The 13815-nt window shown below is 38.1% G+C and overlaps 1 protein-coding gene across 1 annotated transcript in view; it reads left to right on the forward strand.

The window, feature by feature from the left end:
• The window catches only part of LOC131230287 (uncharacterized), a 52872-nt gene extending 40072 nt beyond the window's left edge, over positions 1-12800 (forward strand). Inside the window, exons 3-5 of the mRNA XM_058226131.1 lie at positions 8735-8859; positions 9027-9173; positions 12450-12800. Coding sequence (XP_058082114.1) covers positions 8735-8859; positions 9027-9173; positions 12450-12584 — 407 coding nt within the window. The 3' untranslated portion in view covers positions 12585-12800. The remainder of the gene's footprint in view (positions 1-8734; positions 8860-9026; positions 9174-12449) is intronic.
• Positions 12801-13815: the final 1015 nt, after the last annotated feature.

Below are 13815 nucleotides of genomic sequence, written 5' to 3' on the forward strand. Positions count from 1 at the left end.
AGTTATTTTAAAATGGTCGTGGCTGGGCATTTTTCCCTTTGAGTAGATGATGGGAGACTCACATTATAAGAGTTTTGTTTTTTAACTCAAAACAATTGAAATAGGGCTTTCGAACAACCCCATTGCAGTGCCGCAATAGCTGCGGGTGCTTCCATTTTGAAGCTTTGATTCCAAACTTTCGAACAACCCTTTCTCAGATCTGATTTTTGGCATTCAATCGGACCTACAAGAGCATCATCTTGCTGGATTTTCAGGAGCATTGAAGCCCAAATAAGAGAAAAATCACGTATCCCTCTTTTCGCAGCCGCGTGGACACGTAGCTCTCAAAAATCCATTTTCAGTTGATTAAATCCCTATTTAAGGATGTTTTGGCCCTTTAATCATTACTAATGAGTTTTCTTTTTATTTATGCTAAAAAGTTGCGGTTATTTTTTCATTTTTTCAATTTTTGTTTCTTTTTAGGAGGTCGGTTCTCATGTATGGGGGTTGTGGTGTGTACGGCATGGATTTGACCCATCCAACCATCACGTGGGACACATGCGTGGGGTCCATCGTGGTGTTCTATGCCATGGCTCACATGTGTGGGGTCCTCTGTGGTGTTTTATGCCATGGCCTACATGCGTGGAGTCCATTGTGGTGTGTGTATGGCATGGCCCACAGCGTGGGGTCCATTGAGGAATGTGACATTTGTATTGTACTTGGATGCTCTTAACTGTGGGATTTTTATTTTGAAGAATGTGACATTTATATATTTTTCTTTTTTCTTACTATATATTTATATAAATTAAAAAATAGAAGTATTGTGTAGCTTACGCTACACTCTACAGAGGGTCGAACGCTACACAACACGCTTCCGCTATTTAAAACATTGCTTAACAATGATTATACTCTACTTAGAAAATAATGCTAATAGTCTAAATGTCTAATGCTATATATATATATATATATATATATATATATATATATCTATATATATATATATATATATATATATATATATATATATATATATATATAGCTCTTTTTGCCATTGTGGCATTTGATCACCACCATCGTCATCATCGATGTTGTCATTGAAGTCATCTCTTTCTTCCGCATATATTTCATCTTCTTCTGTTTCTGCATCATCCATACGTACTAATACTTCATCAACATCCAATGATTGATCTTCGGCTTGATCATAATCTCCGCCTTGTATCTCGTTAATCTCTTCCACCAGCTGACTGCTACTGCTCTCTCCCCTCTCCTCTGCCTTCGAGTGGAAGTACTTGCTCCAGGTGCTGATCCGTATGCAGCATTTTCAACTTGGGTCATTCATTATCTGCATCCAGCTCATCTAAACAAATAGGGTCATAAAAACTAGCCTTTTCTCGCCTAGCTTGGAATTGTTCTCACAACTTATGATTGTATTGGACGAAGACAAAGTCGTTGGGTTTCTTTTGTTCAAGATGATTTATTTTCTTAATGTGAATCCGCATGAAAGAAAGCGCATTAGGCATCAACTTACTAGGACTTATTTATAAATTATCCTAAATTATAATATTTTCAAATTTCAAAACTTACCGCCTCGATTGTACTTCAGTTGTGCTTGCAACCACTAGCAGAACATGTGAGTACAAGAATCCTCATGGCCAACTTCTTTAGAGTTGGATTCTTCCTGTTTAGGTCCATTCCATAGGCGACCCGACAGCCAGTTGAGAAAAACAGTTTAAGTAGGTTAGACTTTGTAGATTAGATTCTAAAAAACTATTTGTAGGAGTCTAAAACATTCATACTTATTGGGTAGTTTCATTGTCCTATGCAATGTTGTTAAATCGCATATGCGATCGTGCGCGATTGCATATGCCTGTGCGCATATGCGATCGCACAATCGCATATGCGGTCGCACATTTTATTATTATTATTATTTTTTAACATTTTTCAAAAAATTAAAAAAAATCAGAAAAATAGGGATAAATTAAGAAAAAAATGAATAAATTATTATATGCCATTGGCCCTTGCAATACATTTAATTTAAGTAAAATAAAACCAATTACATAATGAATTAAATATTAAGTCATCATTCATCAACAATTCTACATTCTACAATATAGTTAACTTATCATTTAACAAATATGAAATATCAACATTCAACACTACATCAACACACTTAGTAAATAAAATGAAGAAGTTTATTTATTATTCATCTAATCATATACTACATACATTGATCTATTTGCCATTGTGGCAGATCACCAGTACCATCATCATCCGAGTCATCTCTTTCTTCCACATACACTTTTTCTTCTTTCGTTTCTTCATCATTTGTATGTACTAATGCTTCATTAACATCCAATGATAGATCTTCAGCTTGATCATTATTACCATCTCCTTAATCTCTTCAACGGGTTGACGGCTGCTACTCGCCCCACAGCTCCCCCCATCCTTCGCCTTCAAGTGGTACCTTCACCAGGTGTCGATCCGTATGCCATCTTCAACTTACGCCCATGTAAGGTTCTCTCTAGCAAATACCGGGTCCTCCGTCTCTACGAGCCACTCGTTATCTGTATCTAACTCATCCGAGTAGATATGGTCAAAGAAACCAGGCTTTTCTTTCCTAGTTTAGAATCGCTTTCGCAATTTTTGATTATATTGAACAAAAACTAAGTCGTTGAGCTTTTTTTGCTCAAGGCGATTCCTTTGCTTAGTATGAATCTGCATGAAAGAAAGCACATTTGGCATTAGCTATTTAGGTAATTAATTGAGCTTAGGCCTTACAATAAAAGAATAAAGTTTATAATTACTAAACTTATCGCCTCGAACGTGCTCCAATTGAGCTCGCAACCATTGGTAGAACACGTGAGTCCAAAAATCCTCATAGTCAGCTTCTTTAGAGCTGGATTCTTCCTGTTCGGGTCTACTCCATAGGCAGCCCATCAGTCAACTGAGAAAAACAGTTTAAGTAGGTTAGAGACACTTTGTAGAAAAACTATTTGTAAGACACTAAGACTGACATTCATAGTAGTACTTACTAGGTAATTTCATTGTCCGATGCCTTATTACGATATCCCTTGAGAATATTCCCTCACTCTTTGTATAGAAGTCCAGCAAAGTTGAAATCTTGTCCTGTTCTTCTCTATCTGGAATCATTCTTTCCAAGACATCAATAAATCCAACCATATGCATGGTAAGTACTTCTGCTGGATCAGCGGAAGTGAATAAACAGGCTGGGTTAAGGATGTAAGCAGCCGAATACAATGGAGATGACATTTGGCTGCCCCATCTTCTATCCATAATTTCTAAAATTGGCTTGTAATCACGGTCTTTATAGTTAAAATGGTCCATGATTTTATTTTTCGCCCTCTTCGTCGCATTATATATGTAGCCCATTGTAGGCTTCTCATCCCTGTCCACCAATCGCAACACAGTGACTAAGGGCTCGGATGCTTTTAGTGCTTTTACCACTTGTGTCTAAAAACTTTGTGAAAGGATTGTTTGTTGAACCTGTTTCCCTTCAGCCTTCTTTGACCAAGGCTTGCTTGTAATATCGGCCGACACTACAAAGCTTATAAGTTCTGATTTTTTTGCATGTAATCTTTGTAGTGTTAAAAAGGCTGTAGTGAAACAGGTGATTGCTGGACGTAGCAAGTTACCCCCAATGTGTTTTCTCATTTGACTGAGAAGAAGGGTGTGTTCGTACATAAAGATCGTGATTCTTCTAGCCCTTCCAATCACACTTATAAATAACTTATCTATATCTTCTAGCATAAGATCAACACAATGGGCCGCACAAGGGGTCCAAAATAAACGACGCCTCTTCTCCATAAGAAAACGTCTAACTATTACATACGAGGTTGCGTTGTCTGTAATTACTTGTATAACATATTCCTCACCTATTTCCTCAACTACATTATCTAGTAAACTAAACAAGTATTCTCCTGTGTATGAATGGCCTAATGCATCCACGGACTTCAAGAACATTGTCCCAGCTGGACAATTTACAAAAAAGTTAATGAGAGACTGACCAGATCTATCTATCCATCCATCGGCCATTAGTGAACATCCATATGTTTTCTACGATTCCTTATATTCAGTTATGAAGGATCGTGTATATTCAATTTCAGCTTTCAGGCATGTCTCTCTCATTTCATGATATGAAGGAGGTTTAAGCCCAGGTCCAAATTGATCTATAGCCTTAACCATTACTTTGAAGCTTCTCGATTTAACGACATTGAAAGCAATGCCGGTTTAGTAAAACCACTTAGCAATATATTGAATAGTGGTTTTCTTATCTTTTTATTTATACTGGTTCTCTAAAGTTGTTTGAGTCGGTCCTTTACCTCGACGACTCCTTTGGTCGATCACATACTCGGGATGTGGTCTACACCATCTATTTATGGGCCCATGCCCTCCGGTTATTTTTGAGACCGTTGGTTGTACTTGTAGTTTAGATTGGCCTGTTGAAGTAGGGGGAGTGGGACTAGCTTCATCTACATTAACTACGTTTATATCTTCACATGCATCTTGTTTCAAATACTTCTCCTGACGTAGGGCACTATCGCATCTCTTTCTTAACTGTTTTTCCATATACACCATGATCTCCTGTAGGATTTCTGGAGTAATTTTGTCGCATGCTTTTGCATTTGACCCCGGTAAATGTGCAAGGTATTGCTTGTGTCTTGCAATGCCCTCGGAACCCACATACCCACATAATTCACATACTATGTGAGTCTTATCCGAAACAGTACAGTAGTGCCCATACTTCCAACCTGGGTCATTCGACTTTGGTTTCAAAGAGTAAGATTGGGAAGAAGACATTATGTTGGTGGTGTGTGTATTGATTGCTAGTAGCCTAGTACTAAAAAGTAACTAGAAAGTAAACTAAAAAGTAAAAATTAAAGTAAGAGACTAAGAGTAAAGAGACTAAAGAGATGGGACTTGCGAGAGAGAGAGAGAGAGAGAGAGAGAGAGAGAGAGAGAGTTGAGTTACACTTGTAGAAAGGGAGAAGAAGAGGGAAAAGAAAAGTAGAAAGAGAGAAAGAGTTGAGTTAAACTTGTATACTTGTAGTAAAAGACGGGAGAGAGAGATTTACACACAAACAAAATTACAAATACAAATTTAAAAAGAGGTTCCAAATTCTTCAATCTTTACTTCTTGTCTAAGTTATCTTCAGTTTTCACTTTTGCCTTGAGTCCTTGACCCTTGAGCCTTGATCTTGATTCTAGAATTATGTAGAATGTAGACTTGTAAAGTTATGTTGTTGTAAGTTGTAAGTTGTAACAATAAGTCACTAACACAACACTAACTTGTAACTTGTAACTTGTAACATAGTAACAAACTAAAAAAAAATAAATGTTAGAAGTTGTTAGAAAACTTAGAACTTGGATATGATTATGAACTTTAAGCGAGATTGAGATAGAAAGAGAGAGTGGTGGGTGTGTTGTGTGAATATTTATAACTTGGAAAAATTAGAAACTAGAAAGAGAGTTCAATTCAATGGATGATGGAGAGCTTAGCTGTCTTATAATGTCTCTTGAATCTTGATTCTTGAATCCTTGTAGATGTACGTACTTGTCCCTTGATTGAAACTTCAATCTTGAAAGAAATATGGATGGAGGAGTGGAGTTTGGGGCTTGGAATTGTGTAAGAGAGAGTGAGAGAGCAAAATAGAGATAGAGAGAGATTTTGAGCTTTGAGTGCATGTAGGAGTGCTTAGAATCCCTTTTTATAGAGAAAAAATCAGGATTAAAAAAAAGAAATTCCAACGGTCAGATTTCTGACTGTTGGCAACTATATAATCGCATATGTTGTATGCGATCGCATATGCCACATGTGCAGTGATCGCATATGCCACTGTCGCATATGCGATTTGTGCACATGTGTGCGCATATGCGAATGTGCGATCGCACATGACAACGTTGGTCCTATGCCTGATGACTATATCCCTTGAGAATATGCCATCTCTTTATATAGAAGTCCAGTAGAGCTGAGATTTTATGATGTTCTTCTTTATCCAGAACCATTCTTTTCAACACGTCAATAAATCCAAACACATGCGTAGTCTATGATTCTACAGGACCGGGGAAAGTGAATAAACAGGCTGGGTTAAGGATGTAGGTAGCCAAATACAATGGAAATGACATTTGGCTGCCCATCTTCTATCTATAATATCTAAAATTGGCCTGTAATTACGCCCTGTATGGTTAAAATGGTCAATGATTTTATTTCTCATCATCTCCATCGTGTGTGTGTGTGTGTGTGTGTGTGTGTGTGTGTGTAACTCATTGGTGGCTTCTCATCTTCGTCTACCAATCGCAACATAGTGACCAACTGTTCAGACGCTTTTAGTGCCTTTAACACTTGTGTCCAAAAGTTTTGCGAAATGATGGTTTGTTGAATTAGCTTCCCTTCAGCCTTCTTTGACCAAGGCTCATTTGTCCAATTTGCCGACAATACAAAGCTTCTAGGTTCGGATTTTTTTAGTGCAATCTTTGTAGTGTTAAGAAAGCTGTAGTGAAACGGGTGACTACAGGATGTTGCAATTTACACCCAATGCTTTTGGTCATTTGATGGAGAAGAATGACATATTTGTTCATAATTACTTTTAAAAATAACCTACTTATATATTTTAACATAAGAAGACGACCAACAACTACATACAAGGCTGTGTTGTTTGCAATTACCTGGACAAGATATTCCTCTCTTACTTCCTCAACTACAATATCTAGTACTTTAAAAGTAATCTCTAGTATGTCGATGATCCGATGTATCCATGGACATCAAGAACATTGTCCCAACTGAACAATTCACCAGAAAGTTTATAAGAGTCCAATTGAATTTATCAGTCCATCCGTCGGCCATGAGTGAACAACCATAGGTTTTTCACGATTCCTTATATTCGGCTATGAAAGATCATGTGTAATCAACCTTGAATTTGAGGCATGTCTCCCTCATTTTGTGATATAAAGAAGGTTTAAGCCCAAGTTCAAATTGACCTATTGACTCAACCATAACTTTGAAGCTTTTCAATTTTTAATTTTTAATTTTTAATTTTTTATGACAGTGGGTGTCCCCACCTCTTTTTTGAAGTGAGACTAATCCCTGCGGATACACGCAATCACCCACAACCACGTGTATCGGACCACTTAGTGATATATTGAACAATGATTTTTCTATCTTTTTGTTTATAAAAGTTTTCTAATGTTGTTTGAGCGGGCCCTTTGCCCCGACCCAATTGGTTGACCACATCCTCGGGGAGTCTACACCATCTATCCATGGGTCCATGCCCAAGAGCTCTTTTTGAGGTTGGTAGTCTAGACTGACCTGTCGATGTTGGGGGGTAGCTTCATCTACATCAACTATTTTTTTATTCTCGTATGCTTCTTGTTCCATAAATTCCCATCAAAATAGTGCACTATCGCATTTCTTTCTTAATTGTTTATCCATGTACTCCATGATTTTTCTTCAATTTTTTGGAGTAATTTTGCCACATGCTCTTGCATTTTACCCCAGTGTATGTACAAGGTGTTGCCTGTGCTGCGCAATGCCATCGGAACTTACATACCCATATAAGTCACATAGTATGTGAATCATTTCCGTAGCACTACGATAGTGCTCGTACTTCCAACCTCGGTCATTCGACTTAGGTTCCATGGAAGAATATTGGGAAGAAGAAGGCATGGTGTATTGGTGGTGTTTTAAGTTTTAACATTTAAGTTCTAAGATGCAAAGACTAAGAGTATATAATAAATGAGAGGGAGAGAGTTACACACATTTACACTAGTAGTAGAAGAGAAGAAAGGGGGAGAAAAGAAAAGGAGAGAGGGTGTTAGAGTTACACTTATAGTTGTAGGAGAGAGAGAGAGAGAGAGAGAGAGAGAGAGATTATGTAACTATGTAGAATGAATGTAGAGAAAGAGAGAGATTATGTAACTATGTAGAATGAATGTAACTATCTAGAGAATGAATGTAAGCGAGAAATAGAAATGTATGTTCGAAGAGATTAGAGACTAGAGAGTAAATGTAGAAACTAGAAACTTCAAACTAGAAAGAGAGAAATGTAGAATGATAGTTGAAACTTGAATGAGAGAGAAATGTGGTTGTGGTCTCGTAGAATCTTCAATGTATTCTTGCTTCCTGAATCTTGATTGAAAGTTGAAAGTATGAAGTTGGAACTTGAGAGTTGAAAGATGAAACTTGAAACTAGGAGAACGTAAGAGAGATTTGAAAGTAGGAGTAAAAGAGAGTATTGGAGTGAATGGAAGTTGCAAATTTGGGGGGGAGGCAAAAAGTGATTTTTTTTTTTTTAAATAAAAAAATAAAGCACCAACGGTCAGATTTCTGACCATGCGATCGTTTGATTATTATGCGATCACATATGCACACTGGTTGCATATGCGATTTTCATGTGCATATACGATCACATTTGATAACATTGATTGTCAACACGCTGGAACTTCACAAAGAGAAATTGATGATAATATCGCGATACATTGCCGATAACATGCGATACATGGAATTTTCTACATTTCAGGCCTGTATCGTATCACCCAACTGCGATACCGATAATGTCGCCTGATATTATCGATACCACAAACATTGGTTGGAACTTAGATCTTAATTCTAGTTGTGTGCATGATTGGGCCTTTCTGACCCTGTTCTAGAAATGCCTTTTAATTAGTAATACTTTTGCTTTCTTGCTTGTTATAAAAAAGAACCTGGAATCTGTGCTAAACAGGGAATGACCATTTTCAGGTGCTTCTGTCAATTTGGCAAATAATGGCGGTCGAACTGCTCTTCATTATGCTGCGAGCAAAGGGTGGTTGAAAATAGCTGAAATTCTGATATCCCATGGTTCAAAGCTTAATCAGAAGGACAAGGTTTGTAACTTTTTTCAGGATTTGTTCCTTACATCCAAAAGTCCAATTTATATGGGAAGAGTTTCCTTCTAATCTAGTTTTCAACATGCATCCTTCTGAATCTATCCCACTTTCTACCTGCATTTATTCTCTTCTATCAGTGTTGTTCTGAAATACATATAATCCAGGTCGGTTGTACACCATTGCATCGGGCAGCAAGTACTGGTAACTCAGAATTGTGTGAGCTATTGATAGAGGAAGGAGCGGAGATTGATGTGGTTGATAAAGCAGGCCAGACACCTCTTATGAATGCGGTGGTATGCGAAAACAAACAGGTAAATGATGTTAGAGCCTCTCAAGGATAGTTTTTTTTTTGGTTTGTTTTTGCTTTTTTGATGTTTTAATTCTTTATTGCAAACAAATGTAAGATGATACAACCTGGTATCAACGTTCGCGGCGGGGGATGCCACATAAATAGGGATGCTAACTCCCGGGTTAGCCATATTTCCGCCATCGTATTTGTTTTAGCTTAAGAATATTAGCGACAGGAATCATCCCTTTAATAATTTCCAGGATTGCTAGCTTGGATTCAATGATCGTTGTTAGCCTTTACCACTATGTTGATCGAGCTCCAAGCCACCCCTGATCCCCCAACACCACATGCACATATGCCTACCCACCACCCACCGGCATGGTGAATTCAAGGCATGAAACTATCATGTTTAGGGAACAAAATCAATTTGGTGATTCCAAGGTATGGTGCTATAAGTGTTGGGTGGCAACAATTAATGTTGATGTACTGTGTTCTACTCAAAAAGCCTACTAGCCATGGTTACAGATCATCTCAACCTGTGTGAGCTGGATATATGCATAGTCTCTAAATCCAAAATTTGAGGATATTGGAATGAGTATGAGAACGATTAGTTACAATTCATAATTGTAGCCAAACTGGTATAATTTGCTAAAAGTTGTTAATAATAAAACCCTATTTGATCTAGAGTTCAATTCTTGAGGAAAGGAAGTCCCTATTTTGTCCAAGTGTCTGACCAAGTTGTTTATAAATGGTTATCTAGTTGAAGATCCTATGCAAATCAAGGAAGAGATTGTGGAATTTTGTAGAGAGCTTTACATGAAGGAACAAATTACTTTGGGTAGACAATGGGCTAGCTTTTACGAGGCTCCTCGAAAAGTTCCTCGCTTGGCTAAGAAGAGATTGTAATGAAGAGTGAGGTTCTCAAGGCGTTATGGTAGATTTACAAGGCTCCAGGTTCAAATGGTTTTACTATGGCATATGTTTGAGTTTGTTGGGAGGTTATTAAGGAAAGTTTCTCATATATATTGTAGAATTTGTATGTGTCATAATGGAGAAATATAATTTTAAATATGAATTTTATAACCCTCATCTAGAAAATCAAAGGGGCCACGGAAATTTAAAGACTCCCGTCCGGCTAGCTTAGCGGGAATAACGAATCTTGGCAAAAATCCTCTCAATTAGGTTAAAGGAGGTTGTTCATACTATCCTCTCTCCTTTCCAGGGGGTTTTATGAAGTTCTGCTATCTTGGACATCATCACTGTGACAAATGAGCGCATTGAATCTAAAAGTCGGTCGGTCGGTCAGCCATCAGCAATATCAATACTTAACACATTGACTTTGATATGTAGAGGAACTTATCAGTCAGTAATTTTCCCTCTGGGGTAGATAAAGAAATTGCATCACTTCCCAATTTAAAAGGCTTGCACACAAGACTAGCTACCCCATCCTTGTCAAATGCAGCATAGAAGCAATATTATATGTTGGATGCAGAGAAACAAGCAACTATGAAGTCCAAGTTTTTCTGCTTATGAAGGACGTGTAATACTTTTTCTTGTAAACTCTGATTGGAGGCAGTGTTTTAAGTATCGATGATATCGGCCGATATATCCTACAATATATCTTTTATCCCACCTATGCAATGCGAAACACACAAGTAGTGGGATATATCCCACATGTTCAATCCGGTGAGCATTTTCGATTTTTGATCAAATTTTATTTTTCTATAAATCATGTTAAATCAATGTCAAATTGTTACAAATCCAAGATTTTTCATGTTTTGCATGAAAAAAAAAAACACAAAAATCATGGATTGGGAGCTTCGATTTCGAGATTTGGAGGAGATGGGCTGAGTTGCAGAAAATTGAAAAAAATCAAAAATTTCTAATTTCTCGCAAATTGGTCGCAATCTTTGCGTCCAAACATAAAGTGAAACATGTATGTAACCTGATCTAGTGATTATTCTTTTGCTTTTAAATGTATTGCTTGTGTTTCCACACGTCTTCTTACATTTATAAATTATATGAATAGACTTTGAATATACTTGCATCAATTCAGTTAGACAACTCATAGATTAGGACCCCATATAAAGAAAACCTATTATGTGCACTTATTTTTTGTAATGTTTTGATTTATAAGTGTGTATTGATGTCTTTTTTAACAATCACTGAAGTTTCATTGAAAAATTCGGCCAATTTCTCAATGCTTTCCCATGTTTCCAACAACAATGATACATTACGCAATACAACCGATATATCTCATGCAATAACCGATACGTATCCGTATCCCAACGTGTGATACGTAACGCAATACTGATATTTCGAACACTGATTGGAGGAAGTCAATGGGCATTTAGTGGATAGGAATTATGTGATTCTCGACCCAAGGATATGCAGAGAGTACTCAAGTTTTCAGTTTGTACAAATGGCGCCCATAGTTCAGTGATCCAGAACAAAAGTCTGTCTTGCTCTACCATGAACGAACCATCCTAAATAGTACAATCCTAATCTTCAATTTGTGGCCTGCAAATAGATGATCGAGAAGAGATGAGTAAAAAATCCACATTCAACTGAAAAAATGGCCCAATTGGTGGCTAAGATCTCTTGGTTTAGGATATTTTGGGGTATAGTCTACCCATGTTAGCGCACAACAAATCAATGGTCAGTGTCGCTGAACCATGCGCCCACTTGTACAATCTGAAAACCTGAGTACACTGCGTATGTTAGGTTTGAGGTTCATAAATTTCCTCTTTCGAGGGAAAAGGCTGAAAATGGCAGATATAAAATTGTATCACAGCTGATAGAGTTCCATCAGATTGAGAAATGTAAAGAGGGAAAAAAGAAAGTAGAGCTTTGCTTGACCCATGTGCATGTACAAGGCATGCCATGTACATGCTACTATGTGTGCCCCCATGGCAGACAAGTGCAACATCCAAACCATCCCATCTGGCGCATCTGGTCCTTTAGATGTCTGGCTCAAAAAATAAAGCTGGTCTGCTCAGCAGGTGGGCCAAGGCATTAGAAACAGGTGGACAGGTTAGAAAATTTCCGCCAAGCTTTCTCAGCCACACAATTGTTGTGTAAACTCTGCCCTGCACTACTAGTGGACTGAGCTGATTCTTGAACAGGGCATGTCTGTACTCTGGTGGATGGATTGGATCCCACATGTATGTGCCATGCCAGCACATGCATGTGAGTACATGAACTGCCTTATACATGTCTGGGCTTAGCACAAAGGGAGGGGGATGAAAAAGAGAGAAATTTGTTTTCCTCTAACATATCTGGTGATGTGTTCTGATAGGCCGCTCTTCTTCTGATAAGGCACGGGGCAGAAGTTGACGTAGAAGACAAGGAGGGATACACTGTGCTAGGTCGAGCTTCTGGAGATCTCAGACCATTATTGATCGATGCTGCTAAGGCCATGCTCGAAGATTAACTGCAGGAGTAATATTATCTCAAAGGAACATAATCATCAGTAAGCAAACGCACCCAAGTAAATTATCTAATATATGAGAGTTATAAGAAAATCTTAGAAAAATGTGCACCATCCTAAGTCTTTCTTCTGTTACATTTGGACGACAAATGAGTATGGCAGTCATGTTCAAGTATCCTGCCTGAGTGATAATCCGCAAAAGGACTCTCCTTTCTGAGCTTTGCTATGCTTACATGGTATGAGGCATCTCGAAAACATGCCACTGTATGTGCTAACATGGCACATATCTACAAGATCTAGTCCATCCATCAAGAGGCTCCCACCATGTAGATGCCACAGTTTCGAAAGAAATATACAGCTGAACAAAACTTGGCTGAGGTTTTCTAATTCCCCCACTTGTTTTCTAATTCCCCCACTTGTTTCTAACATTACGACCCTCCTTATGGGTTAACCTGCTTGAGTTTTGGGTGAGAACATCTTCAAGGTTGGACCCACCTGGCAGAGATGGCTTGGATATTGCAGCTGCGTGCTGCACGGAAATATGCGGTGGCATTTAGATGAAATCATTCACACATTTGCAGCTGATTTATTTGTTGTATTGTTTGGTTGGTTTATCTTTGAGGTATTCTGAAATGCTCAGGGATTCAAGTTCAAAGATTGTACAGTACCAGGGCCAAGTGGGGTCCATGGTTCAGTGATCCAAACAGTTGATATGACGGACCCCACTATGGATGGCTATGCACCAAAAAGGTTTGCTGGTTGGAAGATTCCTAACCCTTCAATAGGTGTCAACCGATAGACAGTAAGAGTTAAAATAAAGCTATGGATAACATTTAACCAAGGAAAGCTCTTCTGATTTGGGGGATTTTGGTGCATAGTCCATCCACAGCAGGGCTAATTGTTTTGATGTTTTGGGTCATTGAACCATTGGCTTCACTTGTATGAACTGAAAACCGAAATTCAAAGGCCTTTCTGCTAGAGCATTTTATAATGCCTCATTAACTTATCAGGCTTGCACCCATGTTTCTTGATGGTGCTTGCTTGAAAAATGTGATAGTATCTGGTGAAGACCATGATTCTAAAACTCATTGTCTTGATTCAAAACTCAGCTGAGTTAACTTGATGGATTTCAAGTTGAGTCCCTAAGAAACTCAACTCGGGTGTCAATGGGCTGGGTTGGGCTAGGACAGTCATCATTGGCCTTGAGTCATCATCCACTGAATATGTTAAATTT

Source organism: Magnolia sinica, chromosome 17 (genome assembly GCF_029962835.1).
Source record: "Magnolia sinica isolate HGM2019 chromosome 17, MsV1, whole genome shotgun sequence".
NCBI classification, from domain to species: Eukaryota; Viridiplantae; Streptophyta; class Magnoliopsida; order Magnoliales; family Magnoliaceae; genus Magnolia; species Magnolia sinica.